Source organism: Gobius niger (assembly GCF_951799975.1).
Source record: "Gobius niger genome assembly, chromosome: 6".
Taxonomy (NCBI): domain Eukaryota; kingdom Metazoa; phylum Chordata; class Actinopteri; order Gobiiformes; family Gobiidae; genus Gobius; species Gobius niger.
Window position 1 is genome coordinate 13,617,559 of NC_136857.1, and position 25,768 is coordinate 13,643,326.

Consider the following 25,768-nt stretch of genomic DNA (forward strand, 5'->3'; position numbering starts at 1 on the left):
AACTTACCGTGGTGTATTTGCCAAGCTGGCAGAGTGACGGGAAGGTTTCTTGGTGAGCCTTGCTCACTTTATTAACCAGCTCTTCCAGTTCACCACTGAGTTCATAACTCTCTGGAAGCACCACCTCCTCCTTCACTTCCTTCTTCTTCTTGTTTCTGTCATTACGTACCGCTACGTAAAGACAACAAGAAAAACATTTAGAAAAAAAAATCACAACTCCACTCCATCCCTCTAAGGCCCCTCCTCCCATACTTTCCTTCCTCTCAGGATATCCAGTAATAGCAGAGGCACAATGTGATCCCGGTTTCAACACATCCCACACAAACATTACACCCACATGCATAATCTATGGAGTCTGAGGGAAAAGTATCATGAATTGGCACACGAGAGTGGAAGTCTTCTGACTATCACTGTTAAAAACTCTCTTTTCTGTTTTGAATAAAACTATAGTTTATTATGTTATATTACAGGGTTGTGTTGGTGATGAAACAGGAAGTCACAATGATTTTGTAAAGCTATTAGTCATATGCCCAGCCTTGCCGCAAACACTCAGTAGACTCATCTACAGTATTTCTGTCTTTATTGCATAGTTTCCCAGGGTGTTGGCCCGATTACAAATGGATGATTTCCAGTCTAAACAAGCCTATGTGACAAATTACAAAGTACTATTTAAATCCATTATCCATGAAAACAGTTGAGCTCACCTTCCTTGGACATGCCGACTTCGAAACACTTTTGTAGGCGGCAGTATTGGCAGCGGTTGCGCGTGACTTTGTTAATCTGACAGTTCTTGTCTCTGTGGCAGGTGTATACCATGTTCTTTTGGATACTGCGGCGGAAAAAACCCTAAAGTATGAGGAAATTAGGACAGAGAAAGGACAAGAGAAAAGTTATAAGATTAACACTGATTTATTTTTATTTTTATGACAGTTTAGAGTTTAGATCTTATGCTCGAGTCGGGTCCGGCCGAGATATTATGCATCGGGTTTGGGTCGGGCTTCAAGATTTAATACAAATAAAATAGAAATATAAGCTATAAGCTTAGTCTATCGGATATGAAATGTGACTGATTATACTAAATTAGAGGAGTTGTCCCCTAGTTCAGGCTTTTTCCTCATACAAGCGATACCGTACTGCAGTAGGTAGGGAGCTGCAGGGGGAGCGCATACAGAAACACACGCTGTATTGGTCACATTTCTGAAGCATAGAGAGGCCAGCGCTTTGTTATCGGTGCTACACCAGGACCATAAGTGTTTAACTCACAGTGGGCTAAATAAGTATGGTGTATTGTTAATACAGCGCAATGTTTTTGAACAATGATGGAGGAGAAGATGAGAATGAGTCTGCAAAGAGGTAAGACACTTGACAGCCTGTGCTGCTGCTCGCACGGCCTTAATACCTTAAATAAAATACTGTATTTATTTATTTGTTTGTTTGGTTGGGACAGTGCATGTTAATGAACATACATGGGTCTCATGCATGTAAACACACCACACCGGATTGTAGCCTGGGGCTAATTTCCATCCGTCGTCCCCCATTCTTGTTTACGTTGAGCTGGTTTCGGGCTCAGGCCTACACTTCAAGTGAATTGGTCGGTCTCAGGTTGGTTCGGGCTTTATGCCTGCGGTTGGATCAGGCTGGATTCTTTGGCCCCGATCTAAGCTCTGATTGTAGTTGTATAAAAATGTCTAACTTTTGGAATTTTGGATTTTGGAAGCAGTTTAGTGCAGATCACCACTGTTCATCTGGCTGTCAGTTTGTCCTTACCTTGCAGCCCTCACAGGAGCTGACCCCATAGTGATACCCTGAGGACTTGTCCTGGCACACAAAGCAGGGCTTGTAGACACGAGGTGGAGGAGGTGGAGATGGGGAGCTGGGGACCATCTCCTCTGAGCTGGTGCTCTGTGTCTCCACCGCTGTGGACAAGAAATAAGAACTGGGTCAGAACACATCACCACATATTATGTTTTTACATTTTACAGCTGATTGAGAAAAGACAAATAGATGAGGATAGAGGTCTATTTCCTTGCACTAAATACCACCCTGATGGGCAGCACTCACATGTATAAAGCACATGAATCTGTAAAACTCTGAAACAGGAGGAAGGAGTGAGTGACAACAGAGACAAAACAGGAGCATAAAAATAACTCCTGACAGGTTTAGTGATAAGAGCAGGTAAAGATTTAGTGTTACAGCGAGGAGTCGGAGCAAGCTCTTCCTCATTCCTAAGACTGACAACCGCTTACAAAACATCTTGCTTGCATTCTGCATATTCACATCACATGAACAGAGGGCTGCTGAGGCTTTTTAAAAGTAGAACAGCCTGTGACATCAGCACAGACACACTGAGTCACATAGCTGTTATGGTACATTATGCTCCATTGTAGTATCCAATGAAACCTATACAGGCTCTTTTACATTAAACTCTGCAACGTATGGATTCCATACCTCACCCGAGTAACATAAGCCGCTGCATACACTTTCATAAGACAAGGCCCCATCACAAATGCTCGCCTGCACAAACTCAGACACACATGTTGCCCCCCTTTCACCTAATAGCACTTCTTTCAACTTTCACCCTTGGTCACCCTCAAACTTCAACCCCCCTCCAGCTCTGCATCCAACCACCCCATGACACACAAACCCTATTTTTCTCTTGTTTCCTGGCCCTAAATTCCTCAGTGCAGCCCTGCCAGGTTTTAATAGAGGCCTTGGCTCGTAAGGCGGCCTATAAAGGCGGTCCCATGGCTGGACTGGAGGCCCCAGCCGGGCTGGCCTACACTTTATTGGGACTCGGTCACCTTGGGCAGCTATTCACACCACCAGCTGTAGCTCCTAGCCCGTAAAAAAAGCCAATCATAAAATAAAAAACAGGGAGGCTCTAAAATTCTAACTTTTACTGCTCCCACCTCCCCCCAGTACCTTCAATGGAAAGCACTGAAAACTAGCCTAAACTTAACCTACACACCCCTCCCCATAGCTCTCTCACACCCAAGGCTGAGGCAAAAACCACCAGCTTGGCTTTTTACAAGAAAGGGGAGACTTCAAAAAGAAGAAAAAGAAGCATAAAAAAGGAATTTGATCAAAAACAGAGAAAAGGGTAGATGGGGGAAGGGAAGGAGTGAACGCAGTTGCTCCTGGGGGCAAGTCTTGTTCAAGACCAAGATGACCATTACCACAGCAGCTACAGCTGCTGCGCCTGGCCAGTGCCTCATTAATGATAGAAACAGAAGTATATCAGACATTTTTCATTTGCTGCCTGCTGCTCACACATCTGTTTTTCATATGCGCTTTTATATTTGACAATTCAGAATCCACATTGAAATTCTTCCTTTGAAAACCTCAGTTTGCTGGAGGCAAATATGTTTTCCATTAGTTTTAAGACCAACCTGAAAGCCAAATGCGCAAATCAATTTAAAGTCTAAAGTTTGGCACTGTTGAATGTTTCTTCATTGCTTCTCCGATCTCCTTGACCAGAAAGTAACAAAGCCGCAGGGTCAGTGGGAGAACAGAAACCCTCTGAACGTGCCTTGAACCTCTTTGTTTATGCAATAATAACAGCAGCAAATGAGGCTCCAGACCCAGTGCTGACAAGCCTTTAGAAAAGGACAAACCATATGTGGCGTCAAGTAACAAACACTGACGGACACTGTCTAAATGGAGGGGCCTCAGAGAGAAAAGCTCATTTCAGGCTCTGCTAACATGTGGAACCTGGTTTGTGCCAGGGAACCTGACTCTTGTCCCTTCCCCTTTTCAGACGAGTCAATCAGAACGCCCCGCACCACTTACCCATAGGCACCACAGAGAGAGTGCATTCAGATAAGTGCCCAAGCCCCTTTCCCAGTCTCCTCCACTGAGCTCATCTCTGTTTAGAAAACAAAGCCCTGTGAAATGAGAGGCCCTTCTTATCAGCGTTCTGAGGCCTGGGGCACCATTTGCATGACAATCCGCCAACCAAGTCCCACTGGGCGCTGATGGACGGGTGAGATGTGAGTAGCGGATAGGTGGGTGCAGGCTCTTGTTCAACAGGCGAACACAACAGAAAAAGTAAAGATAGTGAAGTTATCGGGGGCCACTGTTCATTTCCTGCTAAGTATCGTTTTACTCCATAATCCCTTCTCTCAATGCTCCCAGTGCTTAAATGGCCCAGCTGCACTGACCAGACCTAATCTCCCCCACATACAGTATATATACACGCAGACATCATTCACTGGTTTTCACCTCCACACATGCATACAAAGGGATAACTACTTTTAACTCACTGTCCACAATCTATTCAAGCCCCTCCTGTGATAAGAAGTACTACAGTAGATCATTCCCATCAACCTCGTTAGCTGTGAAATGCAACTGCACATGACAGAAATAGCTGTTTAGCTAAAGGTGACTCCAACTAGGTCAATTACATCAGATTCTAGGTCAAGTCAAATAGGCTACTTGAGGTCCCTTTGGGTTCACACACACAGGAAAGGTAGGAATTAAATAAAAATGAGATTATGCTTCAGACAAAAACAACATACTTTGTAAAAACACTGAGGCTGCCTGCTGTTCGCCCAACTGTAAAGAGAGAGGGCTTCTAACGTATGACTGCTAAGACATAGCATGGCAGCTCGTCTTTTTTGTGTTGCAATACACTGCTTTTAACGGAGCAGCGTATGACATTCTGGCAGAGTAACAAGTAATCTTTCACAATAGGCCTGCAGAGTCTGTCTGTGTGTGAGAGACTTGATGGTGCGATTGGATCTTGACTAGGACACTGTTGTTCGAGGTCTTGTCTTGGCACGAGTGATTGGACTTGAAAGCCGTTTTCAATGTGCCAGTGAGAACAGTGCTTTACACAGTTGTCAGAAATACATGTGGGAGTGCACGTCATTTGTATGTGCCCACTCTCGGCAGCTTGTATTTGATTTGCAAATGTGCGCTGTACTCCTAACAGGAAAGCTTCACTTCACAAACATAACATTGTCCTGTATGGAGCTCAGCAGGCCTTCTAATTCTTGTGAAGGCATGAAAGTTTAGGGCTTTTGTTTACATAAAACAGGCCATAAAGCTTACATGTTCTTGTCAAATGTGCAGAGCAGTAAAGAAGTGTGTGAGACTTGGAGGCAGTGTGTGAGAGGACTGCACAGTATAGGCCTTGGTGTGAAATGAGGGGTGGTATGGGGCAGACTGTAGTGGCAGAAGGAAAGCAGATTGAGGGGATAGTGAACAGTGGGCTGGAACACTTGCTGGCACGAATGACAGGGCTGTCCGATGCTGCCCTTGGCCTTGGCAAAGTATACGACTCCACAGGGCACTATGAATGAGCATCAAGAATATGACAGACTTTTTTTTTTTTTTGCCAAAAGAACAAAGCACCGCACCCCTGTTAAGTGCACTCCACCTTTCTGTTCTCTGCCTACGTTTTCCTGCCATCCCTCTGTGGCTTTCGCTACAAGGTCTCACAGACTTGCTTCCTTCCTCTTTTAAGTAGCACACTTTCCGGAGGATCTCCCTGCTTTTGTGGCAACTTGCGTGTGTCCTTTTGCTTGCACACCTATGTAAAATTACTAGTGTCCCAAAGGCCTAACAATACTGCTTTTCTTTGAAAGTGTCTTGGTGAGAAAAAAAAAAGGTTTATATGCACGTAAAGACTAAGGTTTCAGGCAGTAAGGGAGGAATGCTCAGTGAGAAGAAGGGGGATGCTTTCATTAGAGGTGCTGAGCTGTAGCACCTTTCAACAGCTGTCAGAAAGCTCATTACCGAGAACGAAAAACGCACACACAGCCCTGGTCTTGTAAAACAGGCCTCCTGAATGCCCCTTTAAGGCCAGACCACTTAACAAGATGTGTGTTTTAGTGGGCAAAAACTCAGCAACAAACATGCATCCAAGGTTTAATATTTTGAAGAAGAAAAAAAACGGGCAAATAGCAAACGGTAAATAAATAGGCTTTAGGTCATGGCATGTGTTTCTAGCAACAGAGCTGTGGACACAACGTGACAAACAGCTATAACGATAGAAAGTGTTCAAGTGGGGCAGGGCAGTTGGGCAGCAGGTGGGATACGTTTCTGTCCTGAGTGCACATTTTAGAAAGTGGAATTACCCCTGCAGTCCAGTGGTGCTCTCAAAACACCCTTTCTTCTTTGCAGCACCTCATAAAGGGCCTTTTGATATTTCTTGAAGGAGCCAGCCAAGCCAACATTTGGCAGCAAATACCCCCCCCCCCCCCACCCCCCACCCCCCCTTCCTGTACCAAACAACCTTGTCAAAAAACACAAGTAGTGCCCACCTCTTACTTGTACTGCGTGAACTTAGTAAAGTTCCCTTCAAATGCCCCAGTGCAAACTTTGAGGAAGGAGGCATTAAAACGGGTAAGTCAGAATGAAAGGAAACCGAATTACAATGAAGGGGCTTGGGTTGGATGTTTTTATGGTTCGTGTGGGGGCAAAGCAGACAGTCAAGTGCAGATCTGTGGAAAAAATGTGCCCCCCTCATCCCTGCGGTGAGCTCCAGCTGACTCTGCGTCTGCCCACCAGAAACCAGGGCAAAACAGCTCTTCTCCTAATGTGACTGGAGCCTGAACCCAAACCTGGCAATCTGGCGGAGGAGTGGGCCATTGATCATGTCACGGGGGAAAGGACAACTCACAGACAGGCGAGGAAGTGGTGAAAGAGGGTGCAAGCAGAGGCGCGGTGAGGGGAGTCATCGAGGGAAAGCATGCCGCTTTGATCCTCCGCATGTTTCTCAGCCTCCCAGACTTCCTCTCACCATCTGTAGCCCTGGCTCTCACCTGGCTGTCCCTGGCACGGCCCCTAACGCTCGTTCAATTGCTATTGCTTCCTCTCTGTAACAATAGAAACTTACAAAAGTAGAAGTAGCCCAGACCCAGAGCAGCAGCCTGCACTGTCAGAGGAAGTGAAGAGAAAGGAGGATAATGTAAACAACAACAGTAGTATTAACTCTGTCCCACCGGGTAAGCCCCACATGCTAAAGCCTGCAAAGATCTTATTAGAAGAAAGAAGAGGTACAAATAAAAGTAGTGCACAGTTGATTCTTACTCACTATGTAACAGCTCAGGCGTGTGCCCTTATCACTCAAACTATTTCCTTTTTAAGAGCCTTACATAAGACTGATTTACAAAGTGAAATGTAAACTTAGATAACCACGTTTGCACTACTTAGCGCCTAAAATCAATCTGCAGTTTTAGAACAGAAGCAAAAACAGCCACAGACAATCATCTACAGAGACTTTCCACTTGTAGGATGATCAGTCAGTGATTTCTTAACACTCAACACTGGCACCAAGTTCACAGCAACTGGCACAAGCCGTTGTATGCAAATCAGATCGGTAGAAATCACAGTGACAAACTTCTGCTTTGAGTATCACCAGAGCAATGACGCATATCAACATTTTTCAGTTTGGCTTGGCAACTAACTGCCAACAAAATGATACAGATTTATGTTTCACTGTGATTCATTTCTTTTTAAGTGCTTTTTCTGTGGAAGACTCACACGGGCCATAGCGCGGGCATTTCTGTGTTTCTGAGTTTGACGACACAAATTAACAGAAAAAAATACCCACAGAATGCATTCAGCTTATTCAGCGTTCCTTTGCAGCTGAATCATTTTTGACTTTGCTTTAGACTTTTCGACTGGCAGCTTTATGTCTTTTCTGACATATGATGAATGTATTAAACATGCTGCCTCATTTCTCAAAGTATGTAACCATGCACGTACATCATCAGCCTTTCCTCAGACCTGGAAAAAACAATTCACGCAGTCATGAGCTCACGACTGGATTACTGCAATGCACTGTATATTGGACTCAGTCAGACCTCCATACACAGACTCCTCACCAACTCTCGCAAACATGACCATATCACACCTGTCCTTTCAGAATCCAGAACAAACTTTCGCTGTTCGTTTTTAGTTCCATCCACGGCCTCGCACCTGCGTATCTATGTGAGACTCTGACCCCTCACCAGCCAAGCACAGCCCTACGTTCTGCCCACAACACCACCTGCTCGAGGTGCCCAGGTCACGTTACAAACATTGGGGTGATCGTGCTTTTGCTGTGGCAGATCCAAAACTCTGGAGCCCTAAAGACTCACCTGTTTAGAAAGGCATTTGACACATAGTTCTGTGGCACTTTGTTGTGAATTTGATAATGGTCTGTTTTTAATGATATTTTATGCCTTTTTTAATTGTATTTCTATTGCACTTGTTGTTGTAAAGCGCTTTAGAAATAAAGCTTGACTGATTGATCGATGCACTTAATGTTATGATTACAGGGGGAGCATGACCAGGCATCTAAGTAGTTCTCTATAGAGTTTTCACAGGACAAAATCACAAAAAGTCAGCAATATAGTAAAAGACAATTATAGGCTGGACAGTCTTCACACACCTGTTCCCTTCAGCAGTCATACAGTGTAAATACACATAAAAGAGGCTCAGGCACGTAGGAACGAAAACAAATTATCTATATAAGTATACAAATGATCTAATTCATCACCCCCATGGCAGCACGTCTGTATAGTGGCAGAATTTGACTAATGTTGCAGTGAAAACAGCATCTATCATCTTCCGGTTCTCTCCTCTTCTATCACCAAGAGCCTAGTCATTTCTGTACTATACAGGCTGCCCACCTCTTCCTGCATGATGTTGTCAGCTGCAGAAACATATCCCATTCACACATGCAGGACAGTGGGGTTGTCTGGCTTGGGTGCCCGGCCCCTGTGCTTCTCATAACACTGAGCCCCATAGCAACGCTCGAGCCAATCTGTCAGTCCATAACACAGGCATAACAGAACTGCTCTCTTCACACACACCTCACACATGGCTCACAACTGACATACTGCTATATAACTTACACTATGCACACTACGCATGCATGTGCAATGGTACTCTGGAGGCTACAGACTGCACGGAAATCCATGCACACTGATATGGAAGAGTTTCACAAGCACACATCCATACAGGACCTGCCAAAGAGCCGTGTCTGTGTACAAGGTGAAAAGTGCCTGCTAGGCAAAACGCTGTTCTCAGTAAACAGCCACAAAAGCAGCAACTAAACATGGGTGTTAGAGATGACAGCCGCAATTATCCAGTGACCAAAATGCTCTTGTGAAAGGACTTACAAAAGTCCACATTTTGTAATCTATAAGTGACGATGAACTAAAGCAAGCAATTGGCTGCTTTTTCTCTTCTTGGTGTCACTGCCCAAGCATTCTCACAACACAGGTTTACTGAAAACAGGCAAAACGGAGATAAAAGTAGGTTTGAGGTGTCAAATTCTCAGTCCACATGGTTGTTTTATTTACAGCAGTGCGACTGACGCTGCTGAAGGGCTATAAACTGTTATTAGAGCAGACCTGGATTCCAGCACAGGCCTGAGGAATCCAAGCTAGCACTGTGCATGACTTTGACACAGCTGTACGGCTTCTCAGCGCCAGCTATAGTATACACTTACACACGAACATTAAATTGACATCTACTGTATGAGTTTACGTAATCCAGAAGCAATCCACCAAACTCCGGTCTTTACTCAGTACTCTGCTAAATCGTTTGTCTTCCTGCTTTATCATTGAACCGAAATCTGATATTTAATGTTGGGAAGGGATCTATGAATAATAAGTACTACACATGTGTGATTTGGCTGTACAACATAACACTGATGAGGGGGAGAAAAACTTCCAATTGAGTCATTCCCACTGGACTTTGATCTTGATTCAATTTCCTTTGAATAATAGCAAAGGGTCATTTAGCTATTTGGCATAATTGTTTTCAGAGACTTTTTCTTCCCTTGGTCGTATCAATTACAACGCGGCGACCTCGGACCAGCTGACGGCCTAATCTTTTTCAACTTCCAGCACATTTCATCCGACATTATCTGGACAGAATCAAACGGGCTGGCGTGCATGTAACAACACTGACAAGACCACATTATAAGTGCTTAGATAAGAGTCCTCCTATTCCGTTCACACATGCCGCCACCTTGATATATCTATTTCCAGCCCTACCTCCCTCCCCCCCTGAGGCATTTTAATCTTTTAATTGAATCTTTTGTAATTATAATGAAATAAGTGCAGACCTCCATCAGGAAGACAAAAAAAATGGGGCCAAAGTGTGCCAGTGGTGACAGGACAGCTTTTCTTTCACAGCGGCTTCTACTGAGATAGATCCTCATTTCAATTAGCTGTGTAATTCACGTCTGAGCTACGCATTAGGGCAAAACAAAGAGGAGTGTGGTGGGTCATGGATTATTTCAGCTGTCTGTCTCAGCCAAACTGCTAAACGTATGTCACAGGGAAGCCTAATCAAGAGTCAAACTGTAGTCCAAAAAAGATCAAGGTAGGATGTGTAGTGAGAAAAACACTCTCCCCCTTCTTCTGACCCTGGAGATCTCCTAAGTGTAATTGCCTCATTTTTCTAGGCAAATGAACATTGACAGAGAGGGGATTGCTTGGTATAGGCTCCCTCAAATGGCTTCTCTGGCAGTTGACTAACTCAGTTCTCATTGACGTATGACTAAATCAGTGTCCATTATCTGTGCATGCAGGACAGCTCAGATGTAGTACCAGCACCGTGGCATAAGGTACTTAAGGGCATTACAGAAGTCGGGTTGGTTGTAGAGGTCTCTCTTTCAGTGCGCTGACAAGGCTGCCACACATGGTGTAGAGCTGACATTGGCCAGGCCGTAGCCTCTCACTAACCTCTGACATTGAGGTCTCCCACAAGTGAACAAAAAACAGGAAAACTGACCACATACTTTAAAGTCCTGTGATTGTCCCTTGATAATGGCCAACAGCAGTGACACTTATCACCTAACCAGATTTACTGCAAGGACAATAGAATATGCTCATTCACTGCCCTTTGAGGAATAAACCTTTTACATCTGTTTCTCACTGACTCTTTGCATTTACATCAATGTTTCTTTTTCTTTTAATAGCATATTCATCCATTGTCAGTCCAGGTAACTCCCTTTACAAAAGCAATAAGATGTTGTGACCTGTGAGCAGTCTATGTGCATGGTGGAGTGTGGCCTTTGTGGCCACACAGGTCCCTCTGTTCTGCAGCTGGGTCAGCTTAATGAGATATCAGACTCAAACATCAATTCATCAGGCACATTGATGAGGACAATGAGGGGTAACTGCTTCACTAAAGGAGGCATTATGGTGCTTGTGTGGGATAGGGTGGCCTTGTTTACAAAGGTTATTGGTCAGAAAGTGTTTGAAACAGTACACCACATCAAGTCCCCTGACTCTGCTACACTCAGCTCTCCTGCCCTTAGGGTAACTCTTTGGACATTTTCTATCTCTTTGATTTTTTACAACAGGGCCGGAAGAAAAATACACTTGTGGAGTCTGCAGTGTTGGTTTTAAATGGGCATGTGTGTGTGAATGGGTTAAAAGGCATGGTCAAAGAAGCCTGATTGATTAAATAAACAAATCTCATCTCGTTATCATCAGGACTCTCTGAGCTGAGCAGAGCAGACTGGGCTGGTTGAAGTCCCCCCGGCCTCGGCCTGCACTGACAAGGCATCCGTCTTCATTAAAGCTTAGCCAGTGTGCATGACAGCCACTGAAACACTGGTGTCTTCACGATTAATGAAGACAGATGACTTGCACCAAAAGGCAGGATAAAGGAACAAAAAGCATGTGGACGAATAAACAGAAAAGTACGACATAACTAGAAAGAAAGGTCCTACAAACAAGAACACTAGGGTTTTTATCTGTTCCTGCCTCGTGTTGTTTCTTGGATTATTTTTCCACTGTGTTATCTGGCTCGGGTCTGTTCACATTTCTCCCTCCACAGCACACCCCCCACCTCTTTTCCACTCTCACATGTCCTCTCACAGACTTGCAGCCCCTGGAAGTCAATGGAACTGGAGAAGAGTTTTCAATGTCCAGAGACAGGCCTGTTGTTTAGTCCTGTCTAAAGTCCGCGGCGGAGAGAGGGAGTTGAAAAATGAAGAGAGAAAGAGAAGAAAGCAGGCCAGGCCATCTCAGAGCTTTCTAAAGACAGCATGCATTCCACATTTCTAATTTATTCAGCCCTTTATGCCTCAATAATTCATGCACTTATTAATTCATAGCTCAAGAGGAATATCATTATCCAGCCGTGTAAACAAATCCATGGCCTAAGATGACTGTGAGAGGCTGTGCAAAAGTTTAACAAATATAATTTTAAACAAGTATTCACAAGAATACATCAGCTGTTTGAGTCATACTTCTGTCAAATGCTGCACTTTGAATGTAGGATTAGATAAGCATGACAAATCCAATGTGTCAGGGGTTTTCTCTTCCTGTTACTATCCCATCCGTTTCCTCTTTGATTCATATATGTTTTACTACACAATATCAAGGTCAAACATCAGGTGGCTTAGACAGTTAGTGAGACTTGACTCCATGAAGCTAAACATGAAGGCACTTAGAAACACACACACATGCGGACACCGTGCACATCATATCATAGCAGAGAGATTCTCTCAGATGACTGAGCAGCTCAAACTGGCTGTGGGCTGTGAGGGCGGTGGGCAGGGAAAAGGAGACTGTCTGTCCCAGGCCTTTCCTGTGCAGCCCCTGACAACACCCCCTCGGCCCGAGCCCTGAGGGGTAAACAAACCAGTGCTGGGACAAGAGAGAGGGACAGAGACAGACGGTGTCACAGATGAAATACAAATAGGATGCCACTTACACTGAACGCTGGCACTGCCTGTCCAAGCGAAAGGGTCCAGGCCCGCGAAGAAGGGGCTAGCCTTCCGCAGCATGCATGCACCACGGCTGGTGACATCATACAGCTGACGGGGGCCCATTCCCAGAGCCTCCATACAGTCGAACATCGTGCCCCCCCACCCTTAAGAGAAATCCCTCTGAGTGCTCAGCTCTGCCTGTGTTGCCCTGCTTCCTGTTCCCACGTCACTCTCTCACACACCGACAACAACACTACTATCCTTTAGATTCACTTATCTCACTGTCACTTTCTCCCTTCCTGCCGATGCTGCCGGAGTTCCTCCCTCAGCTGGAAGAATGCAGGACTGCTTTGTGCCTGGCTGAGCTGAGCGTGACGCTCCACTCTGCCCCTGGGTTAGCTGCTCGCTGTCTGCTGTAACAGACCTAAATAACAGCCTCTCACAGCACTAACAGAGCCTCAGACACAGCAGAGCGAACCAACTGCTTCAGCATGACGACACACGGGGGGGTGGAGCCAAGCAGAGAATGCCAGAGAGGAGGGGCCAGAACGGGACAGAGGGAGGTGGAGGAAGGAAGGGATTGGCCAACAGAGTCTGTGCTGAACTGGTTGGTGGACAAACTTTATCCCTATTCTTTGTCTCTGCTGTGGCTTTTGTGTTTTGTGTCAATATCAAATTCAAGTACAAAACAACGTGGTCTCCCTCAGAAAGATTTGCTCCGAGTCTGCCTTTGCATGCACCTCCCCCCCCAGTTCCCCTGAACACCGAGCCCCCTCCCCTCCTACCGTGAGCCCCGTTTCTAATCATAACCATATTAAAGTCCAGACACAAGCTGTGAGAAAGAAATCTGAGGGATACTGCTTAGCGCTTGCACCCAAAATCCAGATGCCAAGGACGATTCTTTTCTTCATGCTGCTGTTGGAAGTGTTTGCAATAATAATGAATGGAACGTGAATCGCAGCAGTTGTGGCGCATTCGTCTACCATTTGCCTTTGCATGATTTATTTGGTCTTCATAGGGTTAGCTGCATCTAGTTGACATGCCAGTGGTTTTATGTCTCACAAATAAGCATCAGTAGCAATGATTCTAAATTTAGGCAGCTTTTCATAGAGTCCATATTAGAAGGCTAAGCGCATGCATCATTTTGTTTCTAGAGTGAAATATTTAATTATTTTTGAAATGTGACACCAATTTATCAAAAATAATGTAAGCATAGATGTTGATACAAAGGGTGTCTGCTACATCTGCCAAGTAAATACGTTTGTTGCACCAAAGACTATTCACTTTAGAGGAGGAAAAAAGAAGAAAGTGCCTTCTCAAGGACTGTAAATTATCAGTAATCAATAGGCAATCTAAAAAGCCTGTCACTAGCCTTAACTGTTGCTCATTCTGTAGATAGATCAGCAATGGTCAGATTGGGGGTAAGGTGCTTGATAGAACAGGAGATACATGATCATAGATTAGGTTTCTATAAGTCCGAGGCATTCATCTCCCCCTGTCAGGCTGCCACAAGTGGTACAGCCCAGCAGGCAGAAAAGATACCATTTCCTGTCAATCTGTGCTGCTGGCTATGCTCTCCATAAACACACAGCGTGGCCCCACGACGACCATTTCACCCTTTTCCTGTCTCGTGAAAGAAACCATGCGATGCTATGCAATGTGGTCCCGTTCTGAACGATTTTGATTAAAATGTTTATTGACCCAAAGGCTTTCCGTGGAGTTCAGAGTGTGTTTATTTTCTTAAGCTGGTGCACATGTGGGGATCATACTTCTCACATATACAAAAGCAGTCATTTAACAGCTCTTTTATGTGTCTCTTCATCCAGCTGTCAAGTCATTAAGTGGAAATTTTATTACATGAGGTATGGGGAGGCTAAGGCAAACAGGGATCGATACTTAAGAAATGTTAAAGCTTTTTAAAACATCCTGATTACATATGTGGGAGTTTTAAAAAAAAACATAAGCATTCTTCTCACACTCATCACTCATCTCCTAAATGTCTCTTACTATTTCACGCATCCTGGAAAACAGAGACTGGCTAATCCCTGGTGTCTGAATGTACAGTGACTTAATGTGTTGTTCATTGGAACATAAACAAATGATCCAACATTACACAACTTTTTTGAGATTTATGAGGTCAATTTGCTCCACACAAGTTTTGATGTTGGCTTCTTAAATTTCACTAAACCAAGCTCTTGGCTTATGGCACTCAGCGCGGAGAGACTTGCGGGACTTCAGAGGGTTCACAGAGAGAGTTTAGACATCTAATCTACACATACTCCATACTGCTGCTGACCCAGGCCCGGTGCCCCCCTGGTCCCCCGCCCCTTCCTTCCCTGGCCACAGAGGTTGAACTCTTGAAGAAACCCCCACTGGGCCACTAACTTTCCCCCCAAACTTATCCTGCCCGCCCTTCTCTGGCTCACAAGTCTCTCCATCTCTCTTTAATTCTTTTTTCCCCTCTGTTTCTGCAAATACTCTCCCCATTTCATCAAGTTCCCCTCAATCATTTTTTCCTGACTGTCTAATTTGTTTAAATTGACAAAGCTCTCTGCTTTTGTTTCTAGTTTTGGACATATTTCATTTCCAGTAGTTGCCAACTCACACTCTTTGTGCGACTGTGGCTTTTAACTTGATGCTTTGCTTTACACTATGATAACCAAAAACGTATGCCTCAGTGAATACACTATATGGGCAGAAGCAGAGTTTACTACGTCTGACGCTACGATGCTGATTATAGATAAGACGTACACCACGCATTGTTGCTACTTCCTCCATATAAAGTCATTCAGGTTTTAGCCGGCTAGTCAACAACACAGAGGAGTGTGAAGCAGTAAAGCGGCTTGTTTTAAAATGCCTATGTGCTAAACTCAGCATGGTGATTTTAGAAGGAATGTCAGGCTTTTCCATGGCCACAGAAAGCATATGTGCAGTGTGTGGACGTGCTGAAACAGATTGCCGGTGATGATAGAGACACTGAACACCAGCTCACAGCTCCGGCAAACTACACACAGACTCAGGTTACACTCAGACCGCACTCCAAGCAAAGAAAAGCATGTTATTTGTCATTCCCTAATGACACTGAAAGGCTTTTATAAAATGAATTTGTGCTATTGTACGCTGGGACAGTACGAACAAATGGTAGTGCTCTTTGTCGCCTCTAGTTTTACACGTGTTCTTTGAGCAGACATGTAATCTGATCCACTTATCTGACTTTCTCACAATATATCTCCTCAAACGGCTGAAGAGTCACTCAGAGGAGACATGGAGAGGGAGGCTTGAGTTAATCAGCAGCAGCCATACTGGTTCAGACCCTAGTCCCTCGGAAAGCCTGAAAGAGCTACTTTTCACTGCATTATCAGACTTGGCTATCTCTCAGAATCTTTTCTCTGCTTCCATCTAGTCTGTCATGACATTTTGCTGCTCATGTAGTTAGAAGGAAAAAAGATCTGAGCACAGCCAAAAGTACCATCAGACTCTCATAGGCCCGCACTTTGAGGTTTGCCCACCCACACCTTCCGACGGCCCAACCCCGACACTCGCCATAGTGTGCTCTTGGCTTTGCACGTGCCCTCAGAGAATCAGACCTATCTTTAATAGTAGCCTCTTTATCTTCATCTGTCATCATGTCAGTGATGTTCTACACTTTGTGGCCTCTCCCTGAAATCTATGCTCTCTTTCTGCACAAAGACCTACAGTCTGACACAGGCATGCAAGCACTAGACACAAGTTTTTCATACTTAGGGCAAATTGGCGCAAAGTTGCAAGAGAGATAAACAGAGGAGATCCAACGTGAAAGACGAGAAGAAGATGAGCAATAGACGAGCATTTAAGCTTTCAATTTTTCAGATGGATATCAGTTTTAGAGCAGCAATCACTTTATGCATCAGAACACGTAGAACTGTGAACGCTGAACAAACAGTAATTCTAAACTCGATTAGTTGCTTTTCACCCAAGACTGAATAAATATTTAGATAATCACTCCAAAAAACTGACAGAGCTGTCATCGTCCTGCTATTTGTCGCCCAGGGAGATGAAAGCGTGGATGTCACAGCTTTGTATTAAAGCCAAAGAGGCTCTCGTCAAAGATGCCAGACTGCACTATGCTTTCATCATTCATCAATACAACTGAACCAGGCCCAGGCGGACGAATATGCCACATTAGTTATAGCAAAATGAACTCATGTCGTTCATTCAATTAAAATATGAAGTTAAAAACCCGATTCAATTAATAGTGCTAGTCCTAAAAGTACCGAGCCAGCACCATGTACATAACGTTTCATGTATTTTTTACTGTTTACGTCAGCTTCTAACTCATGCAAAACCAAACTTTAATGCCAATGTCTAACAGGGCCAACAGGACGCACTCAAAAGTGTGTGTGCTTGAGAATGCACTGATTGTTTTTGATTTTGTCACTTCTTGTGAGAGGAGTTTGTGATGGAACATTCTGGTCCTTTCCATTTACTGCTTGAATAGCATTTTGTCTCAAGGCACTAAATGTGGCAAGTATGGCAGTACGAGTGGACTCAGCTTGTATGAAAGAACAGACACACACACAGTCCAGCCCACATTATAACATCCAGAGTCATGCTATCATGGTTTGGGGTAGCTGGCCAGTAAAAACTAAGAAGATTTTGATCCAGGCCATGTGGGTTGGAAGGAAATGACCCACGAGCTTTTGAAAACAGCCCTGTGGCAGGCTGCGGGGCCAGGGCTCCGGCCCTCATTGGTGAAAGCTTACAGAGGTGTTTCAGGGCTCAGTGGCGATGTTATCACATAGTAAGTGGCCTTAATGGGCTTCCAACTGTTTGTTTGAAGGACTCCTATAATGAGTGGGATCAACTGATAACTGGCTCACTTCACTCTGCAGAGCTGTCAGACCCTGTAATAGATGAACACACTCCATTATAAAAGAAAGATTAAACGGATCAGTGTTTTGCATACCGACATGCTTACTGGGATTTATTCATGCTTGATTCACATGTAAGCATTTAGCTTCAGGGCTATTGAAGTCACTCTTCATCAACTATAACTTAGTGAGATGAGTGGGTGTACAATGTACATATAGTCTGCCTTAGTCAGCCTTACTCAACTGACTGTCCCCACCTCTGTGCAAAACAGGTATTTCCAAAGACACAGTGGTGCCAGAAGAGTGCCGCCATGGGAGGTGCTCCAACCTGTCGGCGCACCACACACCACACAAAGGCAGATACTGAACACATTAAATAAATGCTTTTACCTTTATGTGGAAGGTTTTTTCCTTGAGCCTGACCGACAGACGGCATTACCAACAATAAGCAAGCTTCCAGCTTTCAAAGGTGAACAAGTACAAGCAGAAGAAATACCCAGACTTATGGGGAAGTCTAAACCAAGGCCTTTTGTCTTCTTTGAATGTTTTTAAAGAGCAAGGGGGGAAAACTACTGACAGTAAAATGTCTCATAACATTCCTTGTCTTAGGATGCACTTTAAAAAAAAAAAACATTTACCACCTTCTAGCAGGTGATGTTTTTTAAAGCTTCTTTACAAAATACTAGGTGTTCTGAACACAATACTAGGCACGTCTTCCGTAAGCATTGATGATAAATGTACTAGAAACAAATGACTCAAGTCAATGGGGATTCAACTTCAACAGAAAACAACTGTGTTAACTTGTGGAAAGTTTGCAGAGACACTTTTTCAGAATGTCAATCTCGCTCCATTAAGCCAAGCTCAAGACTAATTGCCACAGCGATCCTGACTTAAACTTTGACCCGAGCCTGGCTTAATCTCAGACATGGTGCTTTAAGTGTGGGCTCTTAAACCCTGTGAGCGATACCTCTGCCGGTGTGGATGTGTCAGTACAAGTCACCATTATATTGCAAGAGCTGCATGTGGTTGCCTGTGTCTGATAGTTGTTTTCTTTCTTTTAACCTGTGCCAGCATCAAAATAACAAGTATCTGTCTGTCAGGGTTTGGAGACATAATTCTGTTTTTTTTTTTTCAATGGACGTGGAAACATTGGAGAGAGTGCATCTATAGTTGCTTGTGTGCGCGCGCGTGTGTGTGTGTGCGTGTGTGTGTGTGTGTGCGTGTGTGTGTGTGTGCGTGTTTTCCTGACTGGGTGTGTTCTTGGATTCCACCACAGTAGGACATCACCCCCAGGTGCTCTGTCTGCAGTGCTCTGGTTGTGTGGAAATACCTTGAGGATTAGGTGGGTACCGGCGGCGAGGAGAGGGGGAGGTGAGGTAGTGATTGACGGCTGAAAAGCTGAAGAGGTGCTCAGGCATGCTGCAGTGGTGGAGAAACAAGAAGACTGCACACACATCCACACACTCACACGTCTATATGAATCAAGGGGGGCTCTTATGCTCATCTGTCTACTATCCACCACCCACCACCTGCCACTTTTTAGTGCTGCACCCAGGTAGGACTTCAAACAGCTACTGCTTACCTTTACCCCAAACAAAAAAGAATAACCCATTCTTTTCCCCCTGCCATAAATGAGAAACTTTGCTGACCTACAATCCTGATACTGATTAAAACAAAGCAGGTGTTTTCAAACTCTAAGTAATGTATGTTTCCAGTGTTGCAGCAATCTGGCTTTTCCAAGACAAAGAAGGAAAAAAAAACTCAAAACTGCCAACAGTCTCCTCTTTGTGCTCTATCCTCCATAGATCATCTCCCTAAAATGAGCTTGAGAGTACTAGAGTGCCCCCTGTGGAAAAAGTTGAATCTACAAGCAAGCCACTTCTGGAAAGCACATCTGGAGAGTGGTCTTCTATCCTAACAGGAGTTTACCTCACATGACCAAAGCGGCATTTTTTTTTAAATGTGCGCTTTTAAATAGATACTATTTGCAAAACTTCCGTGCATTTGTTGATGGTCAAAGCACTCATCACCTCATATTGAAAAAATGTTGCTTTGTCTCTAATTGCGGGCTTGTGGGTTTGCCTACTACACAAAGACTTGAGCGGTTCAAATGCACGGGGATATACTCACACACCAGTGAGGCAGGGCCAGGGCTTGTGGTCATAATAACCACACCGTCTACAAGGGTCTAAGGAAACCACAGCAGCAGGGTAATCAGTGTATTTATTTAAGTTGACTTTTTCCTTGCAGTTTCTTTAGCAGATGTAATTCCACCATTTATCTTATATCACAAACAGATCCTATGGTTTTCTATTTCCACAAAATTACACATAATGAAGTGCAATTTCAAGGAGTCTTATTTTCTCTATATGGTGAGTGTCTAATTGGTTGAACGTCAGATGATGAAGTTTTGAGCCTGCGTAGTTAGAGGTGAAATGGAAAACGGCTTGGGAGCGGAAAGGAAAAACCTGGGGTAATGAAAATTACTTACAGAGAGCAGCCATCTCTTTGGGCAGGTCAGCGCCGAAGCGCCCGAACAGGCTGCTGTTGGCGAGCAGGTCAAAGTGAGAGCTTCTCATGGAGTTGAAGGCGAAGGGGTACACAGCAGGTGGGAAGCTGGTCATGTGACCCACCTGCTGCTCCCGGTTGGTGGCCATGACGAGCAAACAACCCAGCGTCCAGAGCAGGCCGCTGGGTAAGGCCACACAGTGCAGTCAAAATATCCAGCAAAGGAATATAATGTTCTTTTAGTTTCTTCTTTGGGATTGGGGCCAGTGCAGGACTCCAATTAACCAGACGCATCAACAGCAACAGTTTCTGGGGAAGAGAATAAATATGCCATTGTCATACATTTGTATACACGAAACAAGAAGACGTACATACTCTTATAGGTAGCATGTCAATCTGTAATTCATGTGATATTATCTTTCAGGTAAAGTATGGCAGAGGTTAGTTCATTTATGATTCATGATCTCAAAAAGTATGAAATAAACCAAAATAAAGATGTGAAAAACAAAAGCTAGTGGCGAGAGGAAAACTACAACAGGGCAAAGGAAAAATAAAATATGAAAGACATTTGGAAAAGGTTATAACAGGGAAGAGCTGGAGGGAGCTAGGGAGAGGGAGGGTGGGGAGAGTGTTGGAGAGAAAGAGAGAGAGCTCTTGTTCCTGCAGTTTTGAAGAGTTTCCAGACTTCTACAGTGATTCCAGGCTATGCCATATGATTTAAATCACCAGAACTCTACTATAAAGAGCTCCTCTGTTCCTTCTGCCAGCCTAGCACAGCAGCCTGCCTCTCTCTTTTCCCCAGGACCAGAGGCCCAGACACGGGGTTCGGAGCATGAAGAGGAGGGGTGTGGAGGGAAGGGGGTAGGGAAAATGAGATCCACTGATTGCTAACTGCTGCTGTCACTTCCAACTATCTTCTCTCAGGGTCAGGCTCCATCCCACAGAGTCATTTTGGCTGGAGCCTCCTGCGGGCGGCCCGTCATTTTGACTCGCAGTGGGCACAGAGGAAAGTGCACAAGGCTGCACTTATGTCCTCCATGCACCACTGTTGACTGTTAATACAGGAAGGGAAAAAGCATGCATTTTCATATTCTGGTTTTCTTCAGCTGTTTGCATCCTTGATTTCACAAGAAGGTGGTGTGAGAAGCTTCGTTTTAAATGTGGCTTTGAAAAAGGGGTGACATAAGTGACGGAGAAGTCTTAGCAATTAGTTGATGAAAAGGCAGAAGAGAACTTTTACAAATAAGCAAACAAAAAAATGAAAACCTCTAAGGCAAAGTAAAAAAAAACACTCTGGAAAATCTGAACAGTAACAAAGGCTGGGCACTGGGGGGCACTAACAGCTGGCGTTGTGCCCAGGAACCAGCAAAAGAGTCAAGATGCAAAGTCATAAGCACAGGCCTGCAATCAAGGTTTAAAAAAACAAGCCATAGCTGGCGCTAACACACACACACACACACACACACACACATACTTGTAAATCAGTACAAATGGGGACCTCAAGGCAAACTGCTCCATATGGGGACCCCATTTTTTTTAAGGGAATAGAGCCACCAAAACCACTCTCAAAATTTTTTCTTGAGCCTTGGGCTCCAGATGCAAATTTTGAACCAAAATCTCCTAAGTTTTATTTTTTATTTTTTGTCCGGTAATTGGTGACTTTTGGGGACCTGTCTATTATGTAGTACCTGAAACAACCACCAGATGGCAATAGTGGGGAAAATGGTATTTCTTGTATTTTTTGTTATTTTTGAATGTTGGTAGATAGGTTAACAGGAAAAAGGAGGAGGTTTAAAACAAAAAAATCAATGCCCAACAAATGTTCATTAACAATGAAATATTTATTTACAAAAAAGTGAACATGGGTCTGTCGCCCAACGGTTTGCCAGTTATCATGTTCTTCAACACGAGTAAGTTGGAGGGAAAGTTTAATAGAACTCTTGACTAGAGACCTGCAACGGGCGGGAATTCTCACGAGACTTGCAGGACTCGACACTAATTTTGTAGGATCGGTCAGGATTCATAAAGCCTTAGGCGGGAACGGGCGGTCAGACCAAAACATAATCCACAAAATCCATTCCTGTACAGGTCTCTACTTTAGACTCTTGCATAACTTTACGATTGCACAACAGTATGAAAACTCTACCTCTAGCTGTTACTTCCTGTATTTAAAGGAACAGGCCACCGGTTTTCCATACTGACATATGTTCTTACCTGAGCTTAGACGAGTTAATGTGCACCTGTCTGGTCTTTGTGCGTGCACTCAGTCAAAAAGACCAAAGATGTTGTTAGCATTTAGCCTCATCTCCACTCCTCTATGGGGCTAAGTGGGGTTAAGTTAGAAGCCACCAAGCTCTTCCACGTTTCCCATATTTAAATACAGTTACATGAGTAGTTGCACCTCGACATCTGCGCAGTAAGACGCCAAAGTGCTTCTTAAGTGTTATTACGCCTTACAATATAGCTCCCCTTTTCATCCACTTAGAAAATTGACATGTTTAATTTTGTGTAACTATACTTGGATCTCACATAACCATATAGGGGGAACGTGGAGGAGCTTGGTCGCTTCTAACTTCACCCCCATTTGGCCACATAGAGGAGAGGAGGAGAGGCTAAATGCTAATGTCTATGGTTTCACACATCAAATCACAATCAGGCTCAGGCAAGAACATATCTCAGACTGAAAAAACAGTTGCCTGTTCCTTTAAAGGAATAGGCAACTGTTTGTACATACTGAGATATGTTTCTTACCTGAGCTGTGACGAGTTCTTTAGGACCTGTCTGATCTTCAGTCACGTAAACACAGCGCAGACGGCGTTAGCATTTAGCCTCTCCCTCTCTCCTCTATAGCTCCAAAACAGGTCAAGATAGAAGCTACCAAGCTCTTCCACGTTTTCCCTATTTAAATATGGTTACGTGAAGTGTTCCACTACAAAGTATAATTACACACAATTAAACAATGTGGATTTTCTAAGCGGATAAAAGGGGAACTATAATGTAAGGCGTAATAATACCAGGAGTAATTTGGCATCCGCGCAGTAATCTTCACTTTACTGCGCAGTAATCTTCACTTTACTGTGGGGAAGCCAAATTACTCCTGGTATTATTACGCCTTACAGTATAGTTCCCCTTTTATCCGCTTAGAAAATCCACATTGTTTAATTGTGTGTAATTATACTTTGTAGTTTAACACTTCACGTAACCATATTTAAATAGGGAAAACGTGGAAGAGCTTGGTAGCTTCTATCTTGACCTGTTTTGGAGCTATAGAGGAGAGAGGGAGAGGCTAAATGCTAACGCCGTCTGCGCTGTGTTTACGTGACTGAAGCCACGGGGGAAGATCAGACAGGTCCTAAAGAACTCGTCAAAGCTAAGATAAGAACATATCTCAGTATGGAAACACGGTGGCCTGTTCCTTTAAGGATCAATAAAAGCCAAAAAATATATATACAACAGGACAACGTTTTCTTTAGCCAACTCTTACAAAAACGGTTTCTGTCATCGTACCTAATGTGTCATAAGCACTTACTTACTTACTTATTACTTTCTTTTACAACTTTGTCGTCTCCCAGCCTCAATCCGGTTTTTGACGTAAAATTTGACACCCTCCCATGTCCTTGTTTGAAGTGCCCCAGCAGACTCTTCAATACATTGGATGCACTGCGCCTTACCAGGGACCTTTCCAGACTGAATGCTGTCCATGAGGGTTTTCTCTACTGCATTCACTTCCTGCACTGTCCACGGTCTCTTTTTTCCTTTAGATCCTGGAAGATATGCAAAAACTAGAATCAGAACACTTTTTATTGCCATTGTTTGAGAACAGGTTCACAAACTAGCAATGTTTCTCAGTACAATCGTGCAACAAACATAGAATTTAGATAAAAATAAGCAACTTTCAATCTACAAGGCCATAAGGGCATGCAGAAAAAAAAAAAAAGTAAAATATAACAAGACGACAACAAAGACATAGACATGACTTACTATGACTTTACAGACAATAACCAATTGTATTGCAAGTAGTTGGAATGAGCTTTACCAGTGGAAGTAGACATTTCTTCTGTTGGCGTCCGTGTCTGCAGTCCCTTTCCTCCCGTCTGTCCTGAGTGTTCAAGACAAGTTATTAGTAAACTAAACTAGTATATAGCTAAAAATTCTCTTTTCCTTGGTTCTATGGGCATAAAGAAATCATTGATTTCACTCACCAACATGAAATTGTTTTTTTTTATGTATTTTTTTTTTTTTTTTTTTGTAATTACAGCTTCAGCTTTATTTCTGTCCCTTTTATATTAAATGTATGAATTGTGAGAGCAATATATACATGGTTCACACAGTAACTAATGCCAACGTCAACACGTGTTTGAAGACCCACAGAATAATAGAGACGCAATGCTGAGCATTGCTCAGCATTGCCCAGAGGGGCCGGGGACTTAGCACAAGTTCCTGGATGTTTCTCCCATAAAATGTATTATCACTTCATTCTGCAACACTATAAGACATTTCTGACCAGTACCAATCCTTCCACTTCTGTTACTCTTGTGTTGCTCGCTCCAGTCTCCCTCTCTTTACTCCTCCATCCCTGTCTTGTATCCGTTTCTCCTTCGTCTTCTCTCCCCCTTCCTCTCCCATTTCTACTCCTCTCACTCCCCTCCCTCTCATCCGTTTGCCTCTCTCCCCTCCGCCTGTCCTGCATCTCTCTCCTCAGTCTCCTCCTCTCTCCCCTCCGCCTGTCCTGCATCTCTCTCCTCAGTCTCCTCCTCTCTCCCCTATGTCTGTCCTGTATCTCTCTCATCAGTCTCCTCCTCTCTCCCCTATGTCTGTCCTGTATTTCTCTCATCAGTCTCCTCCTCTCTCCCCTATGTCTGTCCTGTATCTCTCTCACCCGTCTCCTCTCCCCGGTCACACTCTCTCTTCTGTCCTGAATCTCTTCTTCCCGAATCAAACAGCCAAACTCTCTCCTTCATTGATTGTTTAAAATACCTGGAGACTTCGAAGAAAACCCAGGGATATGATCTTCACTTCCTGGTTGAAAGTTTTGGAGTGCAGGCTCTCCCCTCTTCCTGGTTCCTGTGGACATAATGAGATTAATCTAAGCAAAATACAGGAAATAATTGTCTTGTTTTCTTGTCCTTGGTCTCCTCCCTTTGTGTCCTTCGCCTCCTCTCCCTCTCCCCCACATGTGTCAAGTGTTACTTGTTCAAATACCTGGAGATTTTGAAGATGACCAATCTGGGGCTGAGATTGGATCAGTTTCATCATCTGATGCCTCTGTGTCTTCCATGACCCCCTCTAAAAACAAAAATGAAATCGTTACCAGGACACTTAATAGATAACAGGAAGTAACAGTACATGGCATTGTGAAACTTATCTTACCTTGTGGATCTATATTTATTTGATCCAGATTCTTTCTATGTGGTTGTTTCTGGTGGGCAGATGAATCGTCGTCTTCACTGTCTGTGCTGCTCTTTGTGTGATCTGGGACATACTCATCTTGGCTGCCTTCAGATGTGGACATGTCATCCTTTCTGGGGTTTGACTGAAAAAGACAAGACTCAATTATGGATTTGGGCATGCAGTCATTTAACAGGACACAACCTGGACGTGAACAGGTCTGGACAGGAGACCAGACCTGGCTTGTGTCCGAATGTCCCTAACCCCTCATTCACTATATAGGCCTGCATTATATAGTAGTGTATAGTCCACTCATTCTGTTGGCGATTTGGACAGAAGCCACTACTTTCTCCGA

The 25,768-nt window shown here is 44.0% G+C and overlaps 2 protein-coding genes across 3 annotated transcripts in view; one reads left to right on the forward strand and one right to left on the reverse strand.

Moving 5' to 3' along the window:
- znf740b (zinc finger protein 740b) overlaps positions 1-7,377 on the forward strand; it is a 220,933-nt gene extending 213,556 nt beyond the window's left edge. The window contains exon 8 of the transcript XR_013792944.1: positions 7,367-7,377. The gene's annotated coding sequence lies outside the window, so the exon portion shown is untranslated. The remainder of the gene's footprint in view (positions 1-7,366) is intronic.
- rarga (retinoic acid receptor gamma a) overlaps positions 1-25,768 on the reverse strand; it is a 44,262-nt gene that overhangs the window by 1,982 nt on the left and 16,512 nt on the right. Inside the window, exons 3-6 of one of the 2 annotated variants that reach the window (XM_079557867.1) lie at positions 20,009-20,334; positions 1,768-1,916; positions 705-846; positions 8-171 (exon numbers count right to left, since the gene is read on the reverse strand). In XM_079557867.1, coding sequence (XP_079413993.1) covers positions 8-171; positions 705-846; positions 1,768-1,916; positions 20,009-20,174 — 621 coding nt within the window. In that variant the 5' untranslated portion in view covers positions 20,175-20,334. Of the gene's footprint in view, positions 1-7; positions 172-704; positions 847-1,767; positions 1,917-12,672; positions 13,284-20,008; positions 20,335-25,768 lie in introns of those variants that run through there. The other variant, XM_079557868.1, reaches the window with a different exon arrangement.